This window comes from Ornithodoros turicata, chromosome 1 (assembly GCF_037126465.1).
Source record: "Ornithodoros turicata isolate Travis chromosome 1, ASM3712646v1, whole genome shotgun sequence".
Lineage (NCBI taxonomy): Eukaryota > Metazoa > Arthropoda > Arachnida > Ixodida > Argasidae > Ornithodoros > Ornithodoros turicata.
The window spans coordinates 123,483,560-123,511,554 of record NC_088201.1 but is presented as its reverse complement, the minus strand read 5'-3'; the positions used below and the strand labels follow the sequence as shown (position 1 = coordinate 123,511,554).

The following is a 27,995-nucleotide window of genomic DNA, read 5'->3' as shown; positions in this document are numbered from 1 at the left end:
GTGGTCGTCCAGTGGAAGTGGTGACACAAGAAAATTTGTCTCTTGTCGAGGAGGAAGTCCTGAGCGACAGGTGTCTGAAGGTGGAGGAAATCTCAGAAAGGCTGGGGCTTTCCAAAACAACCGTTTTTCGCATCATCGGCGAGGGCTTCACATGAAAAAGGTCATTGCGAGATGGGTGCTACGACTTCTCTCGTCAGTTCAAAAGCAACAGCGCGTCGTCTGTGCCAAAACGTTTTTGGAGCTCTGTCAAGAGAACGAAGAAGAAATATTTAAGTCAATTGTCACACGGGATGAGACTATGGTGCTCTACTATGATCCCATTTCGATAAATGAGTCGATGGAATGGCGCAAACCAGGAGAAGCCCTCCAAGAAAATCCAAGGTCACACAATCCACAAAGAAGATCATGGCAACAATATTTTGGGATTGTCACGGGATCCTCCTCATCGACTTCAAAGAGAGGAACTCCACAGTGAATGCGACTGCTTCACTCCTGCACCGACTGCGAGACGCCATCAAGGAAAAGAGGCGCGGCAGGTTGAGTTGAGGTGTCCGGTTGCTGGAGGACAATGCCCCTGTCCACACGGCTTCTGTTGCCAAGGCTGCACTGAAGGAGTGCGGCTTCGAAGAAATCCACCACCCACCCTACAGTCCAGTCTTGGCACCGAGTGACTACTTCCTGTTCTCAAACTTGAAAAGGGATCTCAGAGGAGGGAGATTTCAAAACGATAGTGGGATGCAAGGGGCAGTTTTCCAGCATTTTGCGGACGAAACTTCGGACTATTTTTTCAATGGTATAAGAATGCTGGTTGAAAGGTGTCAAAAGTGCATCGACGTAAAGGGTGACTATGTCGAAAACTGATACACTTGTTTCGTCTCTATGACTATTAAAAGTTGGTCGGGCCGGAAACTTATGGAACCACCCTCGTATATTGCCTACATGTTAACAGACACGAAAGGTGTAAGCATCTCTCTCACCAGAAATCAGAAGCGTCAACTGGGTGATTTAACGCTAAATCTGGCAGGGCGGTCCGGTCGAGCTCTCCAATTTTTTTTCTATCAAACACATGTTAAAACCTTGTCCCTAGGAGGCATATTGGCGCTGAAGGTAGTTGAAAATAATTGGTGGTTATTTTTTAATTAATCATCATTCAGGTGTGGGTATTTCGACCACTGCGCCCCTTATGAGGATTGACGCCACGTACCTTCATAACTATTCAACATATTCAGCTGACTTTTCTTTTTTTTTACATATTGTCAGGTGTGGGTAGCATTGCGTCCTAAGTTCTGAAGATTGTAAGGTCTGCCTCTGGCGAGATAAACGAGTTCAAGGTTGCCTCATTTGTGAAATATGGTACGTTCTGGGAACCTCACTAGCCTTTTCCCAATAGTGATACCCGTAATCTATATCAATGTGTTCTAAGTAATATATGCCATTGTGTTCCTCTCGAAATGTCCTTTCTTCTCCTAGCAAGTACAACGTATTGTGATTTCGGGCTTTTTGTGAGCGGTGTCTACCGAAAATGCGTAAATTCGACAGCGCGCATCCCATATATCCCCACTCATGACATCGTTCATATTACTCGCAAACGTTCATGACGACTCAAAACAGCACATAAAGAAGAAGAAAAAAACGAGACACAGAGATGGGTGAAGTTACGTTCATAGCGCAACTTCGTTGATCTCAGGAGCTTTTTTTTTCTTTTTTTTTATGAGCTGCTTTGAGTCGTAGCACTAAAGTAGTACTTTAGTAGTACTTTTGGGAGAAGGAAAACTAGGGCGACATCCTCACACCACGTAATCACGTAATGTTACCGTAGAGCCTCTCCCGAAAGGTTTTATTTTTCTGGCTAAGCTACCGCCTCTTGCAATTCCTGTTAGGCGCTGAAGGTCTGGTTTATTGACTGCAGCGATAGATCATGATACGAGGTATGTCCGGGCGTCTGCGCGTTAGAATGACATAGGGCGCCTTACGTAAACTACTGCACTGCCTGCAGCAGATCACGAGGGGCGTAAATGTGAAACATTTTTGTCGGACTGGGGATTCTTTATGCTTCACGGACAATAGGATTCTAACATTCACCCAACTCACTGCGGTGCAACGGTAAGCGGGGCAGGAGGCTATCCCTGTTGGTCGAGAAGATATTTAATACTGAATGACGCGCTTGCTGCGAATTTGTGTTCGCGAGTATGCGTAGAGCAGACGATATCGATGGTGATGCTGCTGCAAATGAAAGAATATACCAGGCAATCGTCACAGGGCTCGATTTTAAAGCCAGTGAACTCCCACAAAGGTCATTACCTAAATTTCTCGATCAAGGTCTCACAAATCACGTACCACAGTGATGGCTATGATAAGTGACAAAGAGTAGTCATCTTGTTGTCTTATGATATGATAAAACAATTCAGTCTTGTACTACCGTGCTTTGCCGCGTTTTGGGAGGTGCCAGAAATCACAATCACCGTGTGTCAATCCCTATAGTCATCCCCTGTAACTTACAAGTGAGTCGATGCCTCTCGCGTTACATCTTCTCCTCCCTTACAGGAAGGAATACTAAGGGGAAACCTCCGCATTGAACCCTCACTCGCCAGTGCCCGGTCTGCAGATGGCCAAGTTGCACATGCACTATACGAGATCGAAGAACCAACGCACGACAGCTACGCCGATGGTATGTTTCATTCCCAAGAGTAGGTACATAATTGCACTTGCATGCTCTTCCCAATTTTTCATTCCACCAACTTATCACAAAAGATGTACTGCATCAGATTGATTTGGACCTGCCCAGAGATTGGCCTGCAACGACAGTGCTTATGCTGCTTCCGAACAGTTTTCGTCATTCTCATTCCAGTGGGATATTCGAACACAGCAGTAATGATAATAATTCGGATAAGATATACACGTAAGACGAAATGGAACGGAACATTATGAGCAACTGGTTGCCATCAGAGTATGTATGATCAATACGATATGCCTTCCCGCTTCAACCAACGCAGTGTTTTACCATTCTGATGTTATTGATACGACTCGCATGGTTCCCTTTACTAATGAGATAATAATTATATGCAAATGAAGTGCACAACCAATTCCTGGCAGCATAACGCTTCCAGAATGGCCCAAAAACCTGGAGCGAATGACGGGACTGATTTCAGCAGAATAGTGAAACTTCTTGATCTTGTGTATGCTTACTGCGACGTGTAGCGTGGTGTATAATGGTACATCGTTTTTTTTTTTTTTTTTCAGCGCTCTGGGCTCTGGAAGGCAGAAACCTCAAAACAGAACCACGTATGTTTTTGCATTCGTCTAAATCTTTCTCCGGCGTAGCTTCCTTTTGAATCACTAGAGTTTCCGCCTGAAATGCAGGTGAGGATGGGCCGACCTCCTTCAAATATCCGTCGATTATCTACCCGGAGCTTTTTGTGGTCACAGACTACGCACACTCAGGAACCCTCAAGGACTCAGAGCTCATCTCATACATGGCTATGTTCTATGCTAGTGTAAGTTGCACGCAGCTTGATATATTCAGCTAGTGAACGTATATTTCGTGTGTACTGAACCAAGCATATAAGGAAGCTCGCTTGTTTCGCTGACACAGTTTGCAGCGACCTCTACATGCTCAAGGACGAGAAGGGATCATTCGTCAAGTGTAGTTATACTTCCACACACTTACTAACTTTAGTGACATTTTCGTCAAGTACACTCGTTCCAAGCGAATGTCACTTTCACTATACATTCGTGCTACGCGGCGTAGGTGTCACAGCACTTTGATGGCAATGGTGATAGATGAGAATGAAGGACGGCAATATTTCTAGGCGTGCGCCACGATTCTTTCATAAGAATATCTTTCTTTGATTTAGAAACACTCCCCGAAAATCGTTTTGCAATCGTTTTGAGGCCAATATTATGTTAAACATATTGGCCTCAAATACAGGGTGTTTGCTCTAACGTGTCCAGAAATTGTATTTAGAGCGAGCAATAAAAGAGAAACGAGCGCTACTTTTCAGGTACTTGACTAAGAAACAGGTGCTACTAGTGAAGCAGTACCTTACTTCTTACTCAAGTAGCAGAAAAGTACCACTTGCTTTTCTTTTATCGCTCGCTTTAAATATAATTTCTGTACACATTAGAGAAAACACCCAGTAAATACCACAATAAATATAACTGCGAACAGATCGCTAGCCCGCGAAGTTTTAACAGGCTGTTAACGAGAGTAAGTACATGTTCTTTCGGTACAATGTTGCACTGAACTTAAGTCAAATGAGCACGATGTTCACGTTAGTAGTTTAAACATATTGTGGTTGACAGGCTATTTTGCTTTTCCTCAGTATTTTTATTTGTACCTCAAAGTCTGTTGTCGAGGTTACATACTTGGAGCAGTGAAGTGAAGAGAAGTGAGTTTGGGGAACCCACTAAATCTTCAGCGCACGTTCTGCAGAGTGTCGCTGAAAGATGCCATGTGACACCACCCGAATGACACTAAGCGCAAATATCACTCCTTGAAGGTGCAACTAAGTAAGTCCGTATGACAGCCGTAACTTGAAGTGAGTGAAGTGCTTTCTACTCGACACTTATTATGCTGTTATACTGGATTACTCTGGCATCGCTCAAAGAACTAGTCGTGAGGTTTTCACCATTTTCTTAACTTCCCTTGTTTTTAACTTGCTTTGTGTTTTTCTTTGTTTTTTCAGAGGTAGGTACACAAAATATACTGATACAGACATAAATACGCCGAATCTCAGGGGACGAATGCAAGGTATATGTTTGCTTACCAAATATTCCACTATCCAGTCCAGACTCTCCAAAAGTGAGGCTCTTTAGCACTGTTCACCGAAACGACCTGTTTTAGGGTGGACGTGTGCGGTGTGCTTCTTTCTGTGGATACATCAGTGTTTCACGGTGTTAGCGGCCACTGTGGATGTCGGAGCAAAAGTTCAAGAAACGATAACTGAATGATAGCACGTCGCTTCAATGTATCTTATCAAGTATAGCATCATTCCGGACGCCTTAGCCGTATGCTGCAAATTGTGGCTCTTTACGGAGCTTGGCGGGAGAGTGCCTAGGGGAAGGTGCAGTAAGACTGATCCGAACTGGCACCGTGGTTCCAGCCATGAGCTAGCGCATGTGTTGTGTTTCTTCTTAAGTCCTCGTCTTATAGCGCTCAGCAGGAATATGAGCTACGGCACCCGCTTTTCTGTCAAGATGCAGAAATACCCCCTGTGGAGGTATCGATCATTCCTATCAATCAGAGGTTCTGTGGCATGTCTTGAGGCAGGAGGCGTGCACAATGTCCGCATTGGAAGATCACCGAACTCGGGGTCGTATGGAGTTGGAATCCTGAACAACGTAGTCAGCAGGAGAAGCCTTTCGAAGGACTTGTATATGCGGAAGTAGCGGCGGATGAGCTTTGCTGAAAGGCAAACCTTATGATCTGGTTTCCAAAGCAAGACAGGTCGCCTGGGTGGTATTCCACATCTCTACAGGCAGCGTCGTATTGAGCCCATTGTCTATGTTGCGGAAACAGTGTATAGTCTCGAGCATATTTTCATGTTCCGAAATTCCACAATTTCGCTAGACCGAATACGGAAGTATATTTTGTCCTTTCTGACAAAATATGATTGGTAGTCCGTGTGACACTGAAATAACAGTATCTGCGGGTTGGCGGCCTCCGTTGGTCTATAGGAACACTGTATTCAACGTTGTTGCACTTGATGTGGCAAATATAGACCCATTTGAGGCAGTAAAGCTTATCCTACGCTTATCAATATCATGTCCGCATTGTACTACATTCCGTATTACTGAACGGAAAAATAATTATTTTCTACATCTAGATAATGGGAACACCGACGCTTGAACAAACTCTATCCACTGAGCTTTTCCATCAGTGCAGCGGGGATATCGGCCATTCCTATTGATTCCCGTAACCACCTGACCCTTTCACGGGCCGCCTCACTGGCAGACATTCCTGAAAGGACGTCACTGCCTGTTTAGTTTCAGGTTCGCGGTGACGTTTTTCTTACTCGTCTATTGCACTTATTGTTGTACACCTGGGAATGCATATGCGATACAAATATCAATGTTTTATATTTATCCGGAATAACATGGGCAAAGTTGAAAGACGAAAGTCACTGAAAAGGTTAGCCAGGTGTAGGATTCGAACCCACATCTTCTGGATTGCCGGTCCAGGGCTCTACCAATTGAGCTAAGCTAACACGCCTATTCAGCGACTTCCAAGGTACGTCATCTGAAGGGACAAACCAGCCACTCTCCCTCACTCATCCTCCTTTCACTCTTACATTTTTGCTCACTCATACACACATTCATACGACGGGATCGACGCAGGCGGCAACTGTTGAACATGAAAGAACTGATGTTCTGAGGCTGGAACAACATAGAAGGGCTTTGTATGTGTTTGTCCCTTCTATGTTGTTCCAGCCTCAGAACATCAGTTCTTTCATGGGCAAAGTGTTGCAACTAGAGTTGTCAATCGCGATATCCCGAAATCCCGGGAGCCCGACCAATTTTTGACGTCCCGAAGTCCCGGGATTCTGTGAGGGCAAATATGACATGAAAGTGAAACACCTGTAGGTCATCAGGCAAAGACTCACTCCTTCGTAAGGAAACGGCACGTCTTATGACAGAAGGTAGGACCGCTGCCTACAAGTGCGTACAGGTATTTCCTGAGTGTCGTTACTTCTAGCGCTGAAGCTGAACGGACCTTCAGTTCGGCAGCCGGTATTTGCACAAAAGTTCGCTCGGAACAGGGAGACACCACCCTCAACGCAATATGCTTTCTCAGGTCGTGCTTTATCATTGTACAATGTGATAAGCACGCAGCGACGGTGTTGTTTCCTATCATCACTGACAACCACAAAGTAACACGCATTTCCACTTTTTTGACCACTGCGCTGATGTCGTACAAGAAACCATGACACAGACACATCTAATTACCAGGCATTGACCAGGGAGTACTCTCGGTTTACTCGTCAACGTTCACACCGATGCGAGTAGTGGGTCGGGTGCGGGTAACCTCTGGAAAAAATATGCGGGCCGCGGGCGGATGCAGGTCTCAATTTGTAACTGGACGCGGGTTGCGGGTCGGGTGCGGATTTTAACTTGCGAGTACGGGTCGTATGCAGGTCGGATGCGGGTCAGATAATTCTGTCCGCGCAAGACTATATTGGAAGCACCATCTGAACTCGTCACGATCCCGAAATACCGTCCCGTGATCCAGGAATTGATAGCAAAAAATCCCGAAATCCCTGGACTGCAAGAATGGTGTAGAGGACGGTGGTCTTCCTCTACATGAGTCCCAACCGGCGATGATGGTATGCCACGGAGAGGCGGTGACGGTGGCCTATCTCCATGGCCGCGCCGGTGGAACTGAGAAGCGGGTGCTCCATGCGCGTGGCCATCGTTGTCGTCGTTGTCGTCGTCCAGCGTCCGCTACAGCTGGAGTCCAGGTAACGCGTCTCGGAAAAGTTGCTGTTGAGGGCGACCGTGGTAGACGTGCAGACGTGGTGACGTGTGGTCGAACAGGGGCACGGCACACGTTCGCGGAATTTCACAGAGGATGGAGACGGGAACAGCGATCCGTCAGGTACCGACGAGCGAGAGAGAATGAGGCGCTCGGTGTCGTGGTCCTGGGGTGCCGCGACCGGCACGGGAACCGAAGCTCGAGAGTCCCAGGTGGAGTGAGTGAGTTGCCGAGACGGGCTGAAGCGTGCCAAGGCGTCGGCTGCCGCGACTGCCGCGACCGGCAGGTGAGCGCAAGACTCGAGTGTCGCGGCCGACAGTGAGAACCGTGAGAAGAGGAGTGAAGAGTACCGACATGCGGTAGGAGTGAAGGCGGGCCGTGTGTGCCGGAGGTAGTGCTGCGCGATGGTGTCGTCACAAATTTGGGATGGTGAACTCTACAAACGTGAACGGAGCCTCTACAAATGGCTCCGGATTGACAACCCTAGTTGCAACCCCTTTTAGGAGAGGTAAAGGCGATGCTTGGTAAAGGTGAAGTAAGACTCTTCGGAGGTGGTGGCACGGTGCACAAAGGGAAAGGGTGAAAAAAGGGTGGGGAAACGTGATTATGATGCAGGAGAGGGGGGTTCCCTCGTACTCTGGGACACGTGTGAGCCCTCAGGCTACACGATGGGGATCTTCAGGACGGGTTAGAGAAATCGCGTCCTTTTAGGTGGGAGAATGCAGTGTGTCTGAATCAGAAATGAGTGTTCCACGGTGTTGGCACATACTATGGAGGTCATACGATGGTATCCGAAGCAATACGACATGAATGAAAAAAGAAAACTCAACGAATGCATGGAGTGTATGTGTTTAACCATGGGAGGAGTCGAGCCCAGCACTGCCGTGTTGCATGAAATAAAGCACTTCATACCGTTGAAGGACATTGGATTCTGTATGATAAATGCGTACAATGGTCTTTTCGTGACATCTGCGTTCTACAGAGTGATCAACATTTCTGGAGGGTCCAATAAAAACACCCCTGAAGGTATGTCTCCGAAAATAATCACCCAAGGGGAAAATGTCCCTCGAACAGAACAGTGAGGAGACTATTTTCCCTGAAACATTTTTGTTTTAATTCCGTGTCACCTCTGCGAAGCAACTGTGCTTATGAAGGGCGCGAGGTCGTAGGCAGGTGTAGACAGGACAGCAGCAAGGAGAAGGAAACGTGGGTTTAGCGTCCGTCCTTGGGTCGACTTTTGGGAGAATTGTGGCGAGAGCCTCCAGTAAAGTCCGTCGGAAAAGTCCGCCTGTCTGGGCCAAATTGGCCCTGTGCGTCTGTCTCTGAAACTGCCCGATCATGTGCCATGTTCTTCACAACCAGTTTTCGTGCGTGGCTCTCCAGTTGCCTGCGTTATCCTTTCTTTTTTCCCCTTTTTTTGCTTTTCATGACACTTCTTCCTCTAGAGCTCTATTTGCAACGCCTCCACGGCTGCGTTTATGCTTGGCATTGCTCATCCACCCGTCAAGTTTTATCGTTCAAACGCAGACGGATTCCAAGAATCCGAGACAAAAAGAAAAAAAAAAGGAAATAGGGCCATAAAACATCTATACTGCGCGTCGTCCCCGTCGCAGCTTACCAAAAGGCGTAAATTCAGTAGGTCAAACAATCAGCAGGCCGAAACATACAAGGTCGAAAGATCGCAACGCCGAACAGAAGGCCAAAAACCAAAGGTTAATTCACAGCACGGCATCCGCGTGGACGGCGAACGACAAGGGGAAGGCCAGGTATATAGGCGCTGCTGCCACTTGTCGCCAAATTTCACGCCGAGGCCGCAAAGTCGGAAGACCGAGCTGAAGAAAGGCCGGATGAACAATCAGAAACCACCAAGAAACGAAACGTCTATTTGAAAACTTGCAACTGTTACATAAAGTAGTTCCACAAGTCATGTTCAGGACAGGCTTTGGAAAGTGATGCACTAAATAACAAACTAAAAAATAAAAACCAGCAATCACGGAACCTGCGCTATGGGTTATGATCACGTTTATTGATCACGTTTGCACCCTCATAAAACAACAAGCATACAGGAATCGTCACCACCCTCTCCTCAATAAATTACCACACAAATTATCAGCAACCGCCCTGTAACAGCAGGCGGCACGGAATAACGAACTAACCCTAACTTGTCCCTTCTGCGGGTTACATCCTTGCAGTTGCAGCACCCGTGCGCATGTCATAGCCAACTACCTCTGCGCTTTATATTCAAATAGTTTATTTCGGCGACATCCCCTTCAGTACCATAGTTTTCGGGCTCGCCATAGTTCGGTCTACTGGCCAAGTGTCCTCACCCTCTCGGAGGCTTGCACCAACCTACCGCAACATATCGAAGACATGATATGTTTATCAGAAGGGAAAAGGAAGGAAGACATATGGGAGGCTTGTGATGCGCTTCTCTTGCAACCCATGTGCCGGTACCGCAACCTACCCCAGAAACGATCTAACTGTGTTAGGAACCGTGATAGTCACTCCCAAACTAAACAGGGTAGAACACGCCTTAGCCGCTGCAGCATGTACACGTCATGACACCAGCAGCACAACTATTAATTTTATTGCGAAGGGAGTCCCGTATGTAATGTATGAGAGATACTTTCTTCCGACCATAAACATGCTTCAAACAAAGCCCCCGTGATGCATGAAAACTCAGCACTTCTTGTAGAGAACCTGCAATGTAGTAATGAGGGAGCGGTATCACTTAATGCTGTCAGATGAAAGATTAATTGTGGCTGCGTTGTTGCACACACGATTCAAACCATTGTTTAGAGCAGAGTAGTTGGTGTCGTGGGTGGCAGTTGCTGGAGCGAGAAATGGAGAAATTGAGCTATGTGCACGCAGTATAGTTCTGCTGATAGCGACGGTGTGGCTTGTGACACACTTTTTCATGACGTACAACAAAAACATCGTTTCCGTGTGGAAACAGGAGTTTGTAAAATACACAGCCTCAACGACATTAGAAGACGTTAGTTACTTTGCAGCCCTTCCCAGCACTCAAGTCTATGTTTCTGAAGTACAACACTGGACTGCCAAGCTGTGTCGCGGTTGAGAGGCTGTTAGTTAGTGCGTCTTGTGACTACGAACCTCCGATCCCGCATCAATGACAATTGTTTTTGAAAAGGCTCTGCTCCTTCGACGGAACAAAAGGTTCAAAAATGCGAGTACACACATAAAGATCCCTGTAGAAACCAGCAGCGGAGTGGAAGGAAAAGTAGTTGCTGCTGGGCAAACTAATTCAATTGGTAAAACTAAACTGTCAAAGCACTAATTATATTTTTGAGGATCTCTAACTGTTCCAAAGTTACTTTTAAAAGCATCTCTAACAACCCTGCCATACATGTTGTATATGTTAATATTCATGCATTTACGCTATGTACACAGGATGTTTCACCTGAAGTGATGAAAAATTATAACCGGCCACTTACTCGCCGGAGGATTGTGGGATTTCCGGTATTTACCTTCTGGAAACTTTTGCCGTCGTTTAGGGAGGCTTTGGACAATATTTAACTGAGGGAAATTCATCTTGTTCAACTGAACTTTGAAAATTGGCAAACGAACTTAACTTTTTTTTAACAGAAATATGAAGCCTTCCACGGATAACCACAGTCCCAACAAAACCTATGCACAGTATCGCAACAGAAATAGTTAAAAAAACAGTAAAAATTCCGCTTTAGCCCCGCCAGCTTGATTGCCGCAAAGAGGTGCGCATGGAAGGTGCGGGGAGAGGAGGAGGAGTTCCCGCCTGTTGTTTTGCATTCCTTCACTCGGTTTGGGCTTGATGCTGGTGACAACCGTCTTATCACAAAGAAGGCAAAACAAATGAAGGCGGGGACACTTCCTCCTCTAGAAGCACATTTCGAGTGCACTTCATTGCGACAATGAAGCCGGCGGGGTTAACGCGCAATTTTCTTTTTTTTTTTCGACTATTTCTTTTGCGATACTATGCATAGTTTTTGTTGCGTCTGCGGTTAGTTCACAGATACATACGATATCTACGTGGGGAGGGGAATGTTCCACTGTTGGAATTACCCAAGCAGCAAAATGTACTGAAAGTCGAGTGCAGTAAGGGTGCACGGGTAGGTGGAAGGCCTTGAATAGACTCGTGAAACTAAAGAACATCGGTAAGACACATATCGTCTACCCCTATTGCACTCGACTTTCAGTAGATTGTACTGCTTGGGTAGCAACATACTGTCAAGCGCAAACGCCTTCTTTTACGTGCGGCTAGTTCACACATACATACGACATCTACGTTGGGATCTACCGTAGCTGATAGTGCTATCTGTTCAGTAACAGCCGGCTGTAACAGCCGATAGTGATAGGCAAGTGTTCCTTCCATTGAAACAAACTTATATGAAACACCTCTGCACTCTCTCTCATTCATGCGCTGTGTTCAAATGTGATTCCAGTGTACTTCTTAGTTCCTTTGGTGTGTAGTTGAAGACGTGGATCATACACTCCAAGACTGCCCGAGGTACAGTGCACACCCTTGTACCCTTATGTCATCGCTGGCCCACCTGGATAATGGCCATACTCCACCGAAAAGGTTATTGGGTGTTGGCCCGGAAATCAGATCATACCTGCCATGCGCGCCGTTGTGCAAAGCCAATATCTTGAAATTATCTGTCATCCTGTTGAAACTGTTTAGGCCACTTCCACGGAGATGACGTTTTCTTAGTATTGCTTCTTGTAAGCTTTTCGGTTGTAGTAGATTTCCGTTGTTGCTGCATTGACACAAGCTGTTTCTTTTTAACTTTGCAACAGTGTAGGTCAGGTTAAGCCTAGCTTGGGTTAGGTTAAGCCAACTCCGCACCAGGAAGGGTCACCAAAGAGCACAGGAAGTGTCAGCAACAAGGGCGGGACCGGCGCGGAGGCGTTTCGAAGAGGCCGCGTTCCCTTCCTGGTGCTTTGCAATGGATAATTGTTAACCTAGAGAAATATGGATTTCTGTAGTTGTGAACACACTTTTGTATGTCTACACGCAACGCTCGTTGTGTGCGTGCGTGCGTGTTTGTGAAGCCGGGAGCCCTCTTCACACCTAAGCTCTTTGGTATGCCATTTTGTGTGCTGATGAACTTAGGACATTTACGCTTTCGACAATTCAATTATTTTCGAAATATGTGTAATTGTTATTATGTATATAGTTACGTTCTTATATCTTATGTGTGATTATTAACATGTATGCGCTATTTGGTGCAAGAGTCTGTATGATGAACATTGCACGTTTACGTTTCGACAATCGCTTTTTTTTTTCGTATTATATAGGCAAAATGAATGTAAACACAAATAAGAGTTTGAGCACGAGGTACCACAGGAGTTGATTTCATACGTTAAAGAGCATAAATGAAACGCAGCAGGAACTTGAAGCAGTGGCATTCTTTGCTTCGAATTCCAGCGGCCACAAACGAACACCTGGTGCTACGAATAATTCGAAATTTCCTTACCGGAAATATTCGGATCGAAGTGTCACCAGTTAAGCCTGAAAAAAGAAAAGTGTCACTCGAAGGAACACTAAACGCAAGTGCAACATGACACACAAACGCTATCACGGAAACCTGAATCACCGGCATAGACGCGCAACGCTTCATTTTCTCCGTTTGAGGCAACTACGAGAGCTGTTTCCGCTGGAAGCATGGCCAATATTTCGTAAACGTGCTAGAAAATCTATAACTTAAAAATTCGAGGCTGGGGACAAAAACGGATCTATACCGGAATGAAGTAAAGTTGTAATTGATTCGTGTACTATTACATGCATACGCCCATCTGAAGAAGTTGGAGGCGGCCGGGAAATGCGGTGTAAACGATAGTGAAGACGCATACATCACAAATACGACGACGATGAGAGACGATAGTAACAACCAAAGAATTCACAACCCTGAAAGCTTTCCCCGAGAATTCTGAGCTTAGCGCACTCCGCAGAATCACCACGTTATAACGTACGCAAAGGCGGTGTCATACGATGCACGAAAGCTTCCTAATATAGGATTTTATGAAAACGTAATCTCACGATAACGTTTTCGAAAACATGATAAGCCAATCGGGGTATATATGTTGGGAATGGACGACTACGCTTTGTTTTTAATTTATACGTGCGGCTAGTACACGTATGCATTCGGTATATACGTGAGGAATGGATGACTGTCATAATTAGCGAATTCCGCGTTAATCCCAAACACTTTGTTTTACGTCCGATGTGATCAGTCGATTCCTCTCACGTCCAGTGACACGTCCAGCTGCACGTTGAGCATATGTTTACAATTTGATCGTGCACTCCCAGCCAAGGACAGCTGTTTCGCTCTACTTGGAGCTCGTCAGCCTGGCGTAGGGAAGTCACACGATCTTGGGTCGGCACAACAGTGCGTCTCGGCGAGACGTCAATGTTCCACGGTGACGACGCCACCTGTGGAGGCCGCAGTGCAAGCCAGCAAGTACATATAAAAAGTAAAAAAATACCCGAAGCTCTGTAGCTGTAAACATATGCTCAACGTGCAGCTACAGAGCTACGTGTGACGTCTAGCGTCATTTATTTATTTCTTTAATGGCTTTTCCCCCCTTTATAATTCACAGGCTTGCACTGTGGCATTGAGGAGTGCTCAGTCACCCTCCCAGGTGTATATCGCTCGCTGAGTGACCCCTGGTTTGCCAATCCCGAACGATGCGCAGCTACCGAGGGCTGACGAGCCGCAAACACGGCGAAACACGTGTCCCCTGGTGCTGTCACATCGTTCAATGAGTATCTGTTTCTCTACGTGCAGCCATAGAAGCCATCTTAATCTGCAAGTTTGAATTTCAAACACGTCTAGCGCCATTTATTTATTTCTTTAATGGCTTCCCCCCCCCCTTTATAATTCACTGGCTTGCACTGTGGCATTGAGGAGTGCTCAGTCACCCTCCCAGGTGTACATCGCTCGCTGAGTGACCACTGGTTTGCCAATCCCGAACGATGCACAGCTACCCAGGGCTGACGAGCCGCAAACACAGCGAAACACGTGTCCCCTGGTGCTGTCGCATCGTTCCATCAGTATCTGTTTCTCTACGTGCAGCCATAGAAGCCATCTTAATCTGTAAGTTTGAATTTCAAACACGTCTAGCGCCATTTATTTATTTCTTTAATGGCTTCCCCCCCTTTATAATTTACTGGCTTGCACTGTGGCATTGAGGAGTGCTCAGTCAACCTCCCAGGTGTATATCGCTCGCTGAGTGACCCCTGGTTTGCCAATCCCGAACGATGCGCAGCTACCCAGGGCTGACGAACCGCAAACACAGCGAAACACGTGTCCCCTGGTGCTGTCGCATCGTTCCATGAGTATCTGTTTCTCTACGTGCAGCCATAGAAGCCATCTTAATCTGTAAGTTTGAATTTCAAACACGTCTAGCGCCATTTATTTATTTCTTTAATGGCTTCCCCCCCTTTATAATTCACTGGCTTGCACTGTGGCATTGAGGAGTGCTCAGTCACCCTCCCAGGTGTATATCGCTCGCTGAGTGACCCCTGGTTTGCCAATCCCAAACGATGCGCAGATACCGAGGGCTGACGAGCGCAAACACGGCGAAACACGTGTCCCCTGGTGCTGTCGCATCGTTCAGTGAGTATCTGTTTCTCTACGTGCAGCCATAGAAGCCATCTTAATCTGTAAGTTTGAATTTCAAACACGTCTAGCGCCATTTATTTATTTCTTTAATGGCTTTTCCGCCCTTTATAATTCACTGGCTTGCACTGTGGCATTGAGGAGTGCTCAGTCACCCTCCCAGGTGTATATCGCTCGCTGAGTGACCCCTGGTTTGCCAATCCCGAACGATGCGCAGCTACCCAGGGCTGACGAGCCGCAAACACGGCGAAACACGTGTCCCCTGGTGCTGTCGCATCGTTCCATGAGTATCTGTTTCTCTACGTGCAGCCATAGAAGCCATCTTAATCTGTAAGTTTGAATTTCAAACACGTCTAGCGCCATTTACTTATTTCTTTAATGGCTTTTCCGCCATTTATAATTCACTGGCTTGCACTGTGGCATTGAGGAGTGCTCAGTCACCCTCCCAGGTGTATATCGCTCGCTGAGTGACCCCTGGTTTGCCAATCCCGAACGATGCGCAGCTACCCAGGGCTGACGAGCCGCAAACACGGCGAAACACGTGTCCCCTGGTGCTGTCGCATCGTTCAATGAGTATCTGTTTCTCTACGTGCAGCCATAGAAGCCATCTTAATCTGTAAGTTTGAATTTCAAACACGTCTAGCGCCATTTATTTATTTCTTTAATGGCTTCCCCCCCTTTATAATTTACTGGCTTGCACTGTGGCATTGAGGAGTGCTCAGTCAACCTCCCAGGTGTATATCGCTCGCTGAGTGACCCCTGGTTTGCCAATCCCGAACGATGCGCAGCTACCCAGGGCTGACGAGCCGCAAACACAGCGAAACACGTGTCCCCTGGTGCTGTCGCATCGTTCCATGAGTATCTGTTTCTCTACGTGCAGCCATAGAAGCCATCTTAATCTGTAAGTTTGAATTTCAAACACGTCTAGCGCCATTTATTTATTTCTTTAATGGCTTCCCCCCCTTTATAATTTGCTGGCTTGCACTGTGGCATTGAGGAGTGCTCAGTCAACCTCCCAGGTGTATATCGCTCGCTGAGTGACCCCTGGTTTGCCAATCCCGAACGATGCGCAGCTACCCAGGGCTGACGAGCCGCAAACACAGCGAAACACGTGTCCCCTGGTGCTGTCGCATCGTTCCATGAGTATCTGTTTCTCTACGTGCAGCCATAGAAGCCATCTTAATCTGTAAGTTTGAATTTCAAACACGTCTAGCGCCATTTATTTATTTCTTTAATGGCTTCCCCCCTTTATAATTCACTGGCTTGCACTGTGGCATTGAGGAGTGCTCAGTCACCCTCCCAGATGTATATCGCTCGCTGAGTGACCCCTGGTTTGCCAATCCCGAACGATGCGCAGCTACCGAGGGCTGACGAGCGCAAACACGGCGAAACACGTGTCCCCTGGTGCTGTCGCATCGTTCAATGAGTATCTGTTTCTCTACGTGCAGCCATAGAAGCCATCTTAATCTGTAAGTTTGAATTTCAAACACTGCTAGCGCCATTTATTTATTTCTTTAATGGCTTTTCCGCCCTTTATAATTCACTGGCTTGCACTGTGGCATTGAGGAGTGCTCAGTCACCCTCCCAGGTGTATATCGCTCGCTGAGTGACCCCTGGTTTGCCAATCCCGAACGATGCGCAGCTACCCAGGGCTGACGAGCCGCAAACACGGCGAAACACGTGTCCCCTGGTGCTGTCGCATCGTTCAATGAGTATCTGTTTCTCTACGTGCAGCCATAGAAGCCATCTTATTCTGTAAGTTTGAATTTCAAACACATCTAGCGCCATTTATTTATTTATTTAATGGCTTCCCCCCTTTATAATTCACTGGCTTGCACTGTGGCATTGAGGAGTGCTCAGTCACCCTCCCAGGTGTATATCGCTCGCTGAGTGACCCCTGGTTTGCCAATCCCGAACGATGCGCAGCTACCCAGGGCTGACGAGCCGCAAACACAGCGAAACACGTGTCCCCTGGTGTTGTCGCATCGTTCCATGAGTATCTGTTTCTCTACGTGCAGCCATAGAAGCCATCTTAATCTGTAAGTTTGAATTTCAAACACGTCTAGCGCCATTTATTTATTTCTTTAATGGCTTTTCCGCCCTTTATAATTCACTGGCTTGCACTGTGGCATTGAGGAGTGCTCAGTCACCCTCCCAGGTGTATATCGCTCGCTGAGTGACCCCTGGTTTGCCAATCCCGAACGATGCGCAGCTACCCAGGGCTGACGAGCCGCAAACACGGCGAAACACGTGTCCCCTGGTGCTGTCGCATCGTTCAATGAGTATCTGTTTCTCTACGTGCAGCCATAGAAGCCATCTTAATCTGTAAGTTTGAATTTCAAACACGTCTATCGCCATTTATTTATTTATTTAATGGCTTCCCCCCCCCTTTATAATTCACTGGCTTGCACTGTGGCATTGAGGAGTGCTCAGTCACCCTCCCAGGTGTATATCGCTCGCTGAGTGACCCCTGGTTTGCCAATCCCGAACGATGCGCAGCTACCCAGGGCTGACGAGCCGCAAACACAGCGAAACACGTGTCCCCTGGTGCTGTCGCATCGTTCCATGAGTATCTGTTTCTCTACGTGCAGCCATAGAAGCCATCTTAATCTGTAGGTCTGAATTTCAAACACGTCTAGCGCTATTTATTTATTTCTTTAATGGCTTTTCCGCCCTTTATAATTCACTGGCTTGCACTGTGGCATTGAGGAGTGCTCAGTCACCCTCCCAGGTGTATATCGCTCGCTGAGTGACCCCTGGTTTGCCAATCCCGAACGATGCGCAGCTACCCAGGGCTGACGAGCCGCAAACACAGCGAAACACGTGTTCCCTTGTGCTGTCGCATCGTTCCATGAGTATCTGTTTCTCTACGTGCAGCCATAGAAGCCATCTTAATCTGTAAGTTTGAATTTCAAACACGTCTAGCGCCATTTATTTATTTCTTTAATGGCTTTTCCGCCCTTTATAATTCACTGGCTTGCACTGTGGCATTGAGGAGTGCTCAGTCACCCTCCCAGGTGTATATCGCTCGCTGAGTGACCCCTGGTTTGCCAATCCCGAACGATGCGCAGCTACCCAGGGCTGACGAGCCGCAAACACGGCGAAACACGTGTCCCCTGGTGCTGTCGCATCGTTCAATGAGTATCTGTTTCTCTACGTGCAGCCATAGAAGCCATCTTAATCTGTAAGTTTGAATTTCAAACACGTCTAGCGCCATTTATTTATTTATTTAATGGCTTCCCCCCCTTTATAATTCACTGACTTGCACTGTGGCATTGAGGAGTGCTCAGTCACCCTCCCAGGTGTATATCGCTCGCTGAGTGACCCCTGGTTTGCCAATCCCGAACGATGCGCAGCTACCCAGGGCTGACGAGCCGCAAACACAGCGAAACACGTGTCCCCTGGTGCTGTCGCATCGTTCCATGAGTATCTGTTTCTCTACGTGCAGCCATAGAAGCCATCTTAATCTGTAGGTCTGAATTTCAAACACGTCTAGCGCTATTTATTTATTTCTTTAATGGCTTTTCCGCCCTTTATAATTCACTGGCTTGCACTGTGGCATTGAGGAGTGCTCAGTCACCCTCCCAGGTGTATATCGCTCGCTGAGTGACCCCTGGTTTGCCAATCCCGAACGATGCGCAGCTACCCAGGGCTGACAAGCCGCAAACACGGCGAAACACGTGTCCCCTGGTGCTGTCGCATCGTTCAATGAGTATCTGTTTCTCTACGTGCAGCCATAGAAGCCATCTTAATCTGTAGGTCTGAATTTCAAACACGTCTAGCGCTATTTATTTATTTCTTTAATGGCTTTTCCGCCCTTTATAATTCAGTGGCTTGCACTGTGGAATTGAGGAGTGCTCAGTCACCCTCCCAGGTGTATATCGCTCGCTGAGTGACCCCTGGTTTGCCAATCCCGAACGATGCGCAGCTACCCAGGGCTGACGAGCCGCAAACACAGCGAAACACGTGTTCCCTGGTGCTGTCGCATCGTTCCATGAGTATCTGTTTCTCTACGTGCAGCCATAGAAGCCATCTTAATCTGTAAGTTTGAATTTCAAACACGTCTAGCGCCATTTATTTATTTCTTTAATGGCTTTTCCGCCCTTTATAATTCACTGGCTTGCACTGTGGCATTGAGGAGTGCTCAGTCACCCTCCCAGGTGTATATCGCTCGCTGAGTGACCCCTGGTTTGCCAATCCCGAACGATGCGCAGCTACCCAGGGCTGACGAGCCGCAAACACGGCGAAACACGTGTCCCCTGGTGCTGTCGCATCGTTCAATGAGTATCTGTTTCTCTACGTGCAGCCATAGAAGCCATCTTAATCTGTAAGTTTGAATTTCAAACACGTCTAGCGCCATTTATTTATTTATTTAATGGCTTCCCCCCCTTCATAATTCACTGACTTGCACTGTGGCATTGAGGAGTGCTCAGTCACCCTCCCAGGTGTATATCGCTCGCTGAGTGACCCCTGGTTTGCCAATCCCGAACGATGCGCAGCTACCCAGGGCTGACGAGCCGCAAACACGGCGAAACACGTGTCCCCTGGTGCTGTCGCATCGTTCAATGAGTATCTGTTTCTCTACGTGCAGCCATAGAAGCCATCTTAATCTGTAAGTTTGAATTTCAAACACGTCTAGCGCCATTTATTTATTTCTTTAATGGCTTCCCCCCCTTTATAATTTACTGGCTTGCACTGTGGCATTGAGGAGTGCTCAGTCAACCTCCCAGGTGTATATCGCTCGCTGAGTGACCCCTGGTTTGCCAATCCCGAACGATGCGCAGCTACCCAGGGCTGACGAGCCGCAAACACAGCGAAACACGTGTCCACTGGTGCTGTCGCATCGTTCCATGAGTATCTGTTTCTCTACGTGCAGCCATAGAAGCCATCTTAATCTGTAAGTTTGAATTTCAAACACGTCTAGCGCCATTTATTTATTTCTTTAATGGCTTCCCCCCCTTTATAATTTACTGGCTTGCACTGTGGCATTGAGGAGTGCTCAGTCAACCTCCCAGGTGTATATCGCTCGCTGAGTGACCCCTGGTTTGCCAATCCCGAACGATGCGCAGCTACCCAGGGCTGACGAGCCGCAAACACAGCGAAACACGTGTCCCCTGGTGCTGTCGCATCGTTCCATGAGTATCTGTTTCTCTACGTGCAGCCATAGAAGCCATCTTAATCTGTAAGTTTGAATTTCAAACACGTCTAGCGCCATTTATTTATTTCTTTAATGGCTTCCCCCCTTTATAATTCACTGGCTTGCACTGTGGCATTTGGGAGTGCTCAGTCACCCTCCCAGATGTATATCGCTCGCTGAGTGACCCCTGGTTTGCCAATCCCGAACGATGCGCAGCTACCGAGGGCTGACGAGCGCAAACACGGCGAAACACGTGTCCCCTGGTGCTGTCGCATCGTTCAATGAGTATCTGTTTCTCTACGTGCAGCCATAGAAGCCATCTTAATCTGTAAGTTTGAATTTCAAACACTGCTAGCGCCATTTATTTATTTCTTTAATGGCTTTTCCGCCCTTTATAATTCACTGGCTTGCACTGTGGCATTGAGGAGTGCTCAGTCACCCTCCCAGGTGTATATCGCTCGCTGAGTGACCCCTGGTTTGCCAATCCCGAACGATGCGCAGCTACCCAGGGCTGACGAGCCGCAAACACGGCGAAACACGTGTCCCCTGGTGCTGTCGCATCGTTCAATGAGTATCTGTTTCTCTACGTGCAGCCATAGAAGCCATCTTATTCTGTAAGTTTGAATTTCAAACACATCTAGCGCCATTTATTTATTTATTTAATGGCTTCCCCCCCTTTATAATTCACTGGCTTGCACTGTGGCATTGAGGAGTGCTCAGTCACCCTCCCAGGTGTATATCGCTCGCTGAGTGACCCCTGGTTTGCCAATCCCGAACGATGCGCAGCTACCCAGGGCTGACGAGCCGCAAACACAGCGAAACACGTGTCCCCTGGTGTTGTCGCATCGTTCCATGAGTATCTGTTTCTCTACGTGCAGCCATAGAAGCCATCTTAATCTGTAAGTTTGAATTTCAAACACGTCTAGCGCCATTTATTTATTTCTTTAATGGCTTTTCCGCCCTTTATAATTCACTGGCTTGCACTGTGGCATTGAGGAGTGCTCAGTCACCCTCCCAGGTGTATATCGCTCGCTGAGTGACCCCTGGTTTGCCAATCCCGAACGATGCGCAGCTACCCAGGGCTGACGAGCCGCAAACACGGCGAAACACGTGTCCCCTGGTGCTGTCGCATCGTTCAATGAGTATCTGTTTCTCTACGTGCAGCCATAGAAGCCATCTTAATCTGTAAGTTTGAATTTCAAACACGTCTATCGCCATTTATTTATTTATTTAATGGCTTCCCCCCCCCCTTTATAATTCACTGGCTTGCACTGTGGCATTGAGGAGTGCTCAGTCACCCTCCCAGGTGTATATCGCTCGCTGAGTGACCCCTGGTTTGCCAATCCCGAACGATGCGCAGCTACCCAGGGCTGACGAGCCGCAAACACAGCGAAACACGTGTCCCCTGGTGCTGTCGCATCGTTCCATGAGTATCTGTTTCTCTACGTGCAGCCATAGAAGCCATCTTAATCTGTAGGTCTGAATTTCAAACACGTCTAGCGCTATTTATTTATTTCTTTAATGGCTTTTCCGCCCTTTATAATTCACTGGCTTGCACTGTGGCATTGAGGAGTGCTCAGTCACCCTCCCAGGTGTATATCGCTCGCTGAGTGACCCCTGGTTTGCCAATCCCGAACGATGCGCAGCTACCCAGGGCTGACGAGCCGCAAACACAGCGAAACACGTGTTCCCTTGTGCTGTCGCATCGTTCCATGAGTATCTGTTTCTCTACGTGCAGCCATAGAAGCCATCTTAATCTGTAAGTTTGAATTTCAAACACGTCTAGCGCCATTTATTTATTTCTTTAATGGCTTTTCCGCCCTTTATAATTCACTGGCTTGCACTGTGGCATTGAGGAGTGCTCAGTCACCCTCCCAGGTGTATATCGCTCGCTGAGTGACCCCTGGTTTGCCAATCCCGAACGATGCGCAGCTACCCAGGGCTGACGAGCCGCAAACACGGCGAAACACGTGTCCCCTGGTGCTGTCGCATCGTTCAATGAGTATCTGTTTCTCTACGTGCAGCCATAGAAGCCATCTTAATCTGTAAGTTTGAATTTCAAACACGTCTAGCGCCATTTATTTATTTATTTAATGGCTTCCCCCCCTTTATAATTCACTGACTTGCACTGTGGCATTGAGGAGTGCTCAGTCACCCTCCCAGGTGTATATCGCTCGCTGAGTGACCCCTGGTTTGCCAATCCCGAACGATGCGCAGCTACCCAGGGCTGACGAGCCGCAAACACAGCGAAACACGTGTCCCCTGGTGCTGTCGCATCGTTCCATGAGTATCTGTTTCTCTACGTGCAGCCATAGAAGCCATCTTAATCTGTAGGTCTGAATTTCAAACACGTCTAGCGCTATTTATTTATTTCTTTAATGGCTTTTCCGCCCTTTATAATTCACTGGCTTGCACTGTGGCATTGAGGAGTGCTCAGTCACCCTCCCAGGTGTATATCGCTCGCTCAGTGACCCCTGGTTTGCCAATCCCGAACGATGCGCAGCTACCCAGGGCTGACAAGCCGCAAACACGGCGAAACACGTGTCCCCTGGTGCTGTCGCATCGTTCAATGAGTATCTGTTTCTCTACGTGCAGCCATAGAAGCCATCTTAATCTGTAGGTCTGAATTTCAAACACGTCTAGCGCTATTTATTTATTTCTTTAATGGCTTTTCCGCCCTTTATAATTCAGTGGCTTGCACTGTGGCATTGAGGAGTGCTCAGTCACCCTCCCAGGTGTATATCGCTCGCTGAGTGACCCCTGGTTTGCCAATCCCGAACGATGCGCAGCTACCCAGGGCTGACGAGCCGCAAACACAGCGAAACACGTGTTCCCTGGTGCTGTCGCATCGTTCCATGAGTATCTGTTTCTCTACGTGCAGCCATAGAAGCCATCTTAATCTGTAAGTTTGAATTTCAAACACGTCTAGCGCCATTTATTTATTTCTTTAATGGCTTTTCCGCCCTTTATAATTCACTGGCTTGCACTGTGGCATTGAGGAGTGCTCAGTCACCCTCCCAGGTGTATATCGCTCGCTGAGTGACCCCTGGTTTGCCAATCCCGAACGATGCGCAGCTACCCAGGGCTGACGAGCCGCAAACACGGCGAAACACGTGTCCCCTGGTGCTGTCGCATCGTTCAATGAGTATCTGTTTCTCTACGTGCAGCCATAGAAGCCATCTTAATCTGTAAGTTTGAATTTCAAACACGTCTAGCGCCATTTATTTATTTATTTAATGGCTTCCCCCCCTTCATAATTCACTGACTTGCACTGTGGCATTGAGGAGTGCTCAGTCACCCTCCCAGGTGTATATCGCTCGCTGAGTGACCCCTGGTTTGCCAATCCCGAACGATGCGCAGCTACCCAGGGCTGACGAGCCGCAAACACAGCGAAACACGTGTCCCCTGGTGCTGTCGCATCGTTCCATGAGTATCTGTTTCTCTACGTGCAGCCATAGAAGCCATCTTAATCTGTAGGTCTGAATTTCAAACACGTCTAGCGCTATTTATTTATTTCTTTAATGGCTTTTCCGCCCTTTATAATTCACTGGCTTGCACTGTGGCATTGAGGAGTGCTCAGTCACCCTCCCAGGTGTATATCGCTCGCTGAGTGACCCCTGGTTTGCCAATCCCGAACGATGCGCAGCTACCCAGGGCTGACGAGCCGCAAACACGGCGAAACACGTGTCCCCTGGTGCTGTCGCATCGTTCAATGAGTATCTGTTTCTCTACGTGCAGCCATAGAAGCCATCTTAATCTGTAGGTCTGAATTTCAAACACGTCTAGCGCTATTTATTTATTTCTTTAATGGCTTTTCCGCCCTTTATAATTCACTGGCTTGCACTGTGGCATTGAGGAGTGCTCAGTCACCCTCCCAGGTGTATATCGCTCGCTGAGTGACCCCTGGTTTGCCAATCCCGAACGATGCGCAGCTACCCAGGGCTGACGAGCCGCAAACACGGCGAAACACGTGTCCCCTGGTGCTGTCGCATCGTTCAATGAGTATCTGTTTCTCTACGTGCAGCCATAGAAGCCATCTTAATCTGTAAGTTTGAATTTCAAACACGTCTAGCGCCATTTATTTATTTATTTAATGGCTTCCCCCCCTTTATAATTCACTGACTTGCACTGTGGCATTGAGGAGTGCTCAGTCACCCTCCCAGGTGTATATCGCTCGCTGAGTGACCCCTGGTTTGCCAATCCCGAACGATGCGCAGCTACCCAGGGCTGACGAGCCGCAAACACAGCGAAACACGTGTCCACTGGTGCTGTCGCATCGTTCCATGAGTATCTGTTTCTCTACGTGCAGCCATAGAAGCCATCTTAATCTGTAGGTCTGAATTTCAAACACGTCTAGCGCTATTTATTTATTTCTTTAATGGCTTTTCCGCCCTTTATAATTCACTGGCTTGCACTGTGGCATTGAGGAGTGCTCAGTCACCCTCCCAGGTGTATATCGCTCGCTGAGTGACCCCTGGTTTGCCAATCCCGAACGATGCGCAGCTACCCAGGGCTGACGAGCCGCAAACACGGCGAAACACGTGTCCCCTGGTGCTGTCGCATCGTTCAATGAGTATCTGTTTCTCTACGTGCAGCCATAGAAGCCATCTTAATCTGTAGGTCTGAATTTCAAACACGTCTAGCGCTATTTATTTATTTCTTTAATGGCTTTTCCGCCCTTTATAATTCACTGGCTTGCACTGTGGCATTGAGGAGTGCTCAGTCACCCTCCCAGGTGTATATCGCTCGCTGAGTGACCCCTGGTTTGCCAATCCCGAACGATGCGCAGCTACCCAGGGCTGACGAGCCGCAAACACAGCGAAACACGTGTTCTCTGGTGCTGTCGCATCGTTCCATGAGTATCTGTTTCTCTACGTGCAGCCATAGAAGCCATCTTAATCTGTAAGTTTGAATTTCAAACACGTCTAGCGCCATTTATTTATTTCTTTAATGTCTTTTCCGCCCTTTATAATTCACTGGCTTGCACTGTGGCATTGAGGAGTGCTCAGTCACCCTCCCAGGTGTATATCGCTCGCTGAGTGACCCCTGGTTTGCCAATCCCGAACGATGCGCAGCTACCCAGGGCTGACGAGCCGCAAACACGGCGAAACACGTGTCCCCTGGTGCTGTCGCATCGTTCAATGAGTATCTGTTTCTCTACGTGCAGCCATAGAAGCCATCTTAATCTGTAAGTTTGAATTTCAAACACGTCTAGCGCCATTTATTTATTTATTTAATGGCTTCCCCCCCTTCATAATTCACTGACTTGCACTGTGGCATTGAGGAGTGCTCAGTCACCCTCCCAGGTGTATATCGCTCGCTGAGTGACCCCTGGTTTGCCAATCCCGAACGATGCGCAGCTACCCAGGGCTGACGAGCCGCAAACACAGCGAAACACGTGTCCCCTGGTGCTGTCGCATCGTTCCATGAGTATCTGTTTCTCTACGTGCAGCCATAGAAGCCATCTTAATCTGTAGGTCTGAATTTCAAACACGTCTAGCGCTATTTATTTATTTCTTTAATGGCTTTTCCGCCCTTTATAATTCACTGGCTTGCACTGTGGCATTGAGGAGTGCTCAGTCACCCTCCCAGGTGTATATCGCTCGCTGAGTGACCCCTGGTTTGCCAATCCCGAACGATGCGCAGCTACCCAGGGCTGACGAGCCGCAAACACGGCGAAACACGTGTCCCCTGGTGCTGTCGCATCGTTCAATGAGTATCTGTTTCTCTACGTGCAGCCATAGAAGCCATCTTAATCTGTAGGTCTGAATTTCAAACACGTCTAGCGCTATTTATTTATTTCTTTAATGGCTTTTCCGCCCTTTATAATTCACTGGCTTGCACTGTGGCATTGAGGAGTGCTCAGTCACCCTCCCAGGTGTATATCGCTCGCTGAGTGACCCCTGGTTTGCCAATCCCGAACGATGCGCAGCTACCCAGGGCTGACGAGCCGCAAACACGGCGAAACACGTGTCCCCTGGTGCTGTCGCATCGTTCAATGAGTATCTATATATATATATAAATATATACTCTTTCTTTTTCTGTACAGTGGATCGGTATGCCGGAAGACGAAATCATATACAAGTTCATTTTTCTGCGCCCGTAGATATTGTTCTACTGGTCCGACTACATCTGTAATGTTGGCAGGACGGAATCGGAAATGGCGGAATTAGTGCTACCGGCGCACGTACCGGTGAAGTTAATGCGGTTATCCGTGGAGGACTCTAGATTTCCGTAAAACAAAGTGAGGCTCGCTCGGCAATTTTCAAAGTTCAATAAAAAAACAAATTTCCCGCAATTAAATTTGTCCAGAGCCTCCCTTAGTTGTGACAAAACATTCCAGAAGGTAGTTGCCGAACGTCCTACAACCCTCTGGCGACTAAGTCGCCACTTAGAATTTTTTATTAAACACCCTGTATATGCTGGTTGTATACGGTCCGGTATATAAAACCACTATTCGCCTACTTTTTGCCGGATGAAAGGATTACGGATGAAAAATCTCTTCACCTAGTGACCCCATGAGTTATGTTGTGGCGGACGCGAAAAGTGCATGCGCCAAATAATTCGTGCCTTTACTTCGGGTGTCAACTATGATCACGAACAAGAAATGTGCATGGGGAAGTTTCTTCCCGGAACAATATTCTCGGGGGCATTTATCACGGGTACATTTTTTCTGGGTCACACCGCAGTGCGTACCGAGAAACTGCATATGCAAGAGGGGAGGGAAGCCGAAGCTTAGCACTTCATATACTGCATGTGCTTGCTTATTCAGCTTGACGATACCGAGCTGCGGACGGCCGTCTAACACGAGTTCCAGCTCCTCAGCACAGCTACGATAACTACAATTCGGGATATAACAAAAACAGTTTATTGAGAAAGAATAAATTTACCAACTACCAGGACACGTAAGCTTCACTTGGCACACATTCTGAATATCCAGTTGGCGTGATTGCTTATCAATAGTGCCGCTACGTAGCTCAGGAGGACTATCTGTCCCAAATTGGGCCACGTTGGCGCAGTTCAGACGGTAGCTATATGGTATGTAACAAACAAGAAACAAATGGTCTTGTATTGTTCGCCAATATCAACATCAACCATTGTACGTTAACGTTTCTTGCAAACCTTAATGACCAATTCCTTTTTACGTTTCCGTCGCATGAATCTATTGTATACAATATGACATCATTCATTTGTGATGCTCGTTTCGTTTCAGGTAAATCTGAGATTTAAGGACTTGGCGGACCCCAAGGTACATTTTACGGTTGGACGCATAAGCAGACTGGGTGTAAGTCACTATATACAATTTTGCATCACATCATTAACCTCCCTTTCAATTCAGCTCCAATTTTGAAATCTAATTTGGCTTAAACACATCTTTGCACAGTGTAGCAAACGTAGGTAACTGGTGTCACAGGGTTCGTAAGTAGTCCAAAGCAAAAAAAAAAAAAAAAAAAAAGGGGTGGGGGACGCGGATTTCTGCCTTCTTTTTCATTTTCTACGATAGATGTCTGTCTGTGGATCTCACCTCTGCCGTGAGACGGACAGCGGGGAGTTTTTCTTTTTTTTTTCTTGGATCGTTGAAAAAAAGTTCGTACGGTTCTTCTTCTCGAGCATTCACACTCTCATGTGCGCCACGTGTACTTCACGGGGTTCGACGTCAAGTCTGTCGACGTCAAACTGTTCGGAGCATGCCCGAAGGAACTAATGCGGCGAACCGCGGGAACATCGCTTAACTTTCCCATAGATACCGATGTCTCCCACGCATCAT

The 27,995-nt window shown here is 47.5% G+C and overlaps 1 protein-coding gene across 1 annotated transcript in view; it reads left to right on the top strand.

Annotated features, from left to right (window-relative positions):
- The window catches only part of LOC135384774 (venom metalloproteinase BumaMPs1-like), a 94,614-nt gene that overhangs the window by 9,708 nt on the left and 56,911 nt on the right, over positions 1–27,995 (top strand). The window contains exons 4-7 of the mRNA XM_064613962.1: positions 2,545–2,668; positions 3,241–3,282; positions 3,361–3,494; positions 27,441–27,512. Coding sequence (XP_064470032.1) covers positions 2,545–2,668; positions 3,241–3,282; positions 3,361–3,494; positions 27,441–27,512 — 372 coding nt within the window. The remainder of the gene's footprint in view (positions 1–2,544; positions 2,669–3,240; positions 3,283–3,360; positions 3,495–27,440; positions 27,513–27,995) is intronic.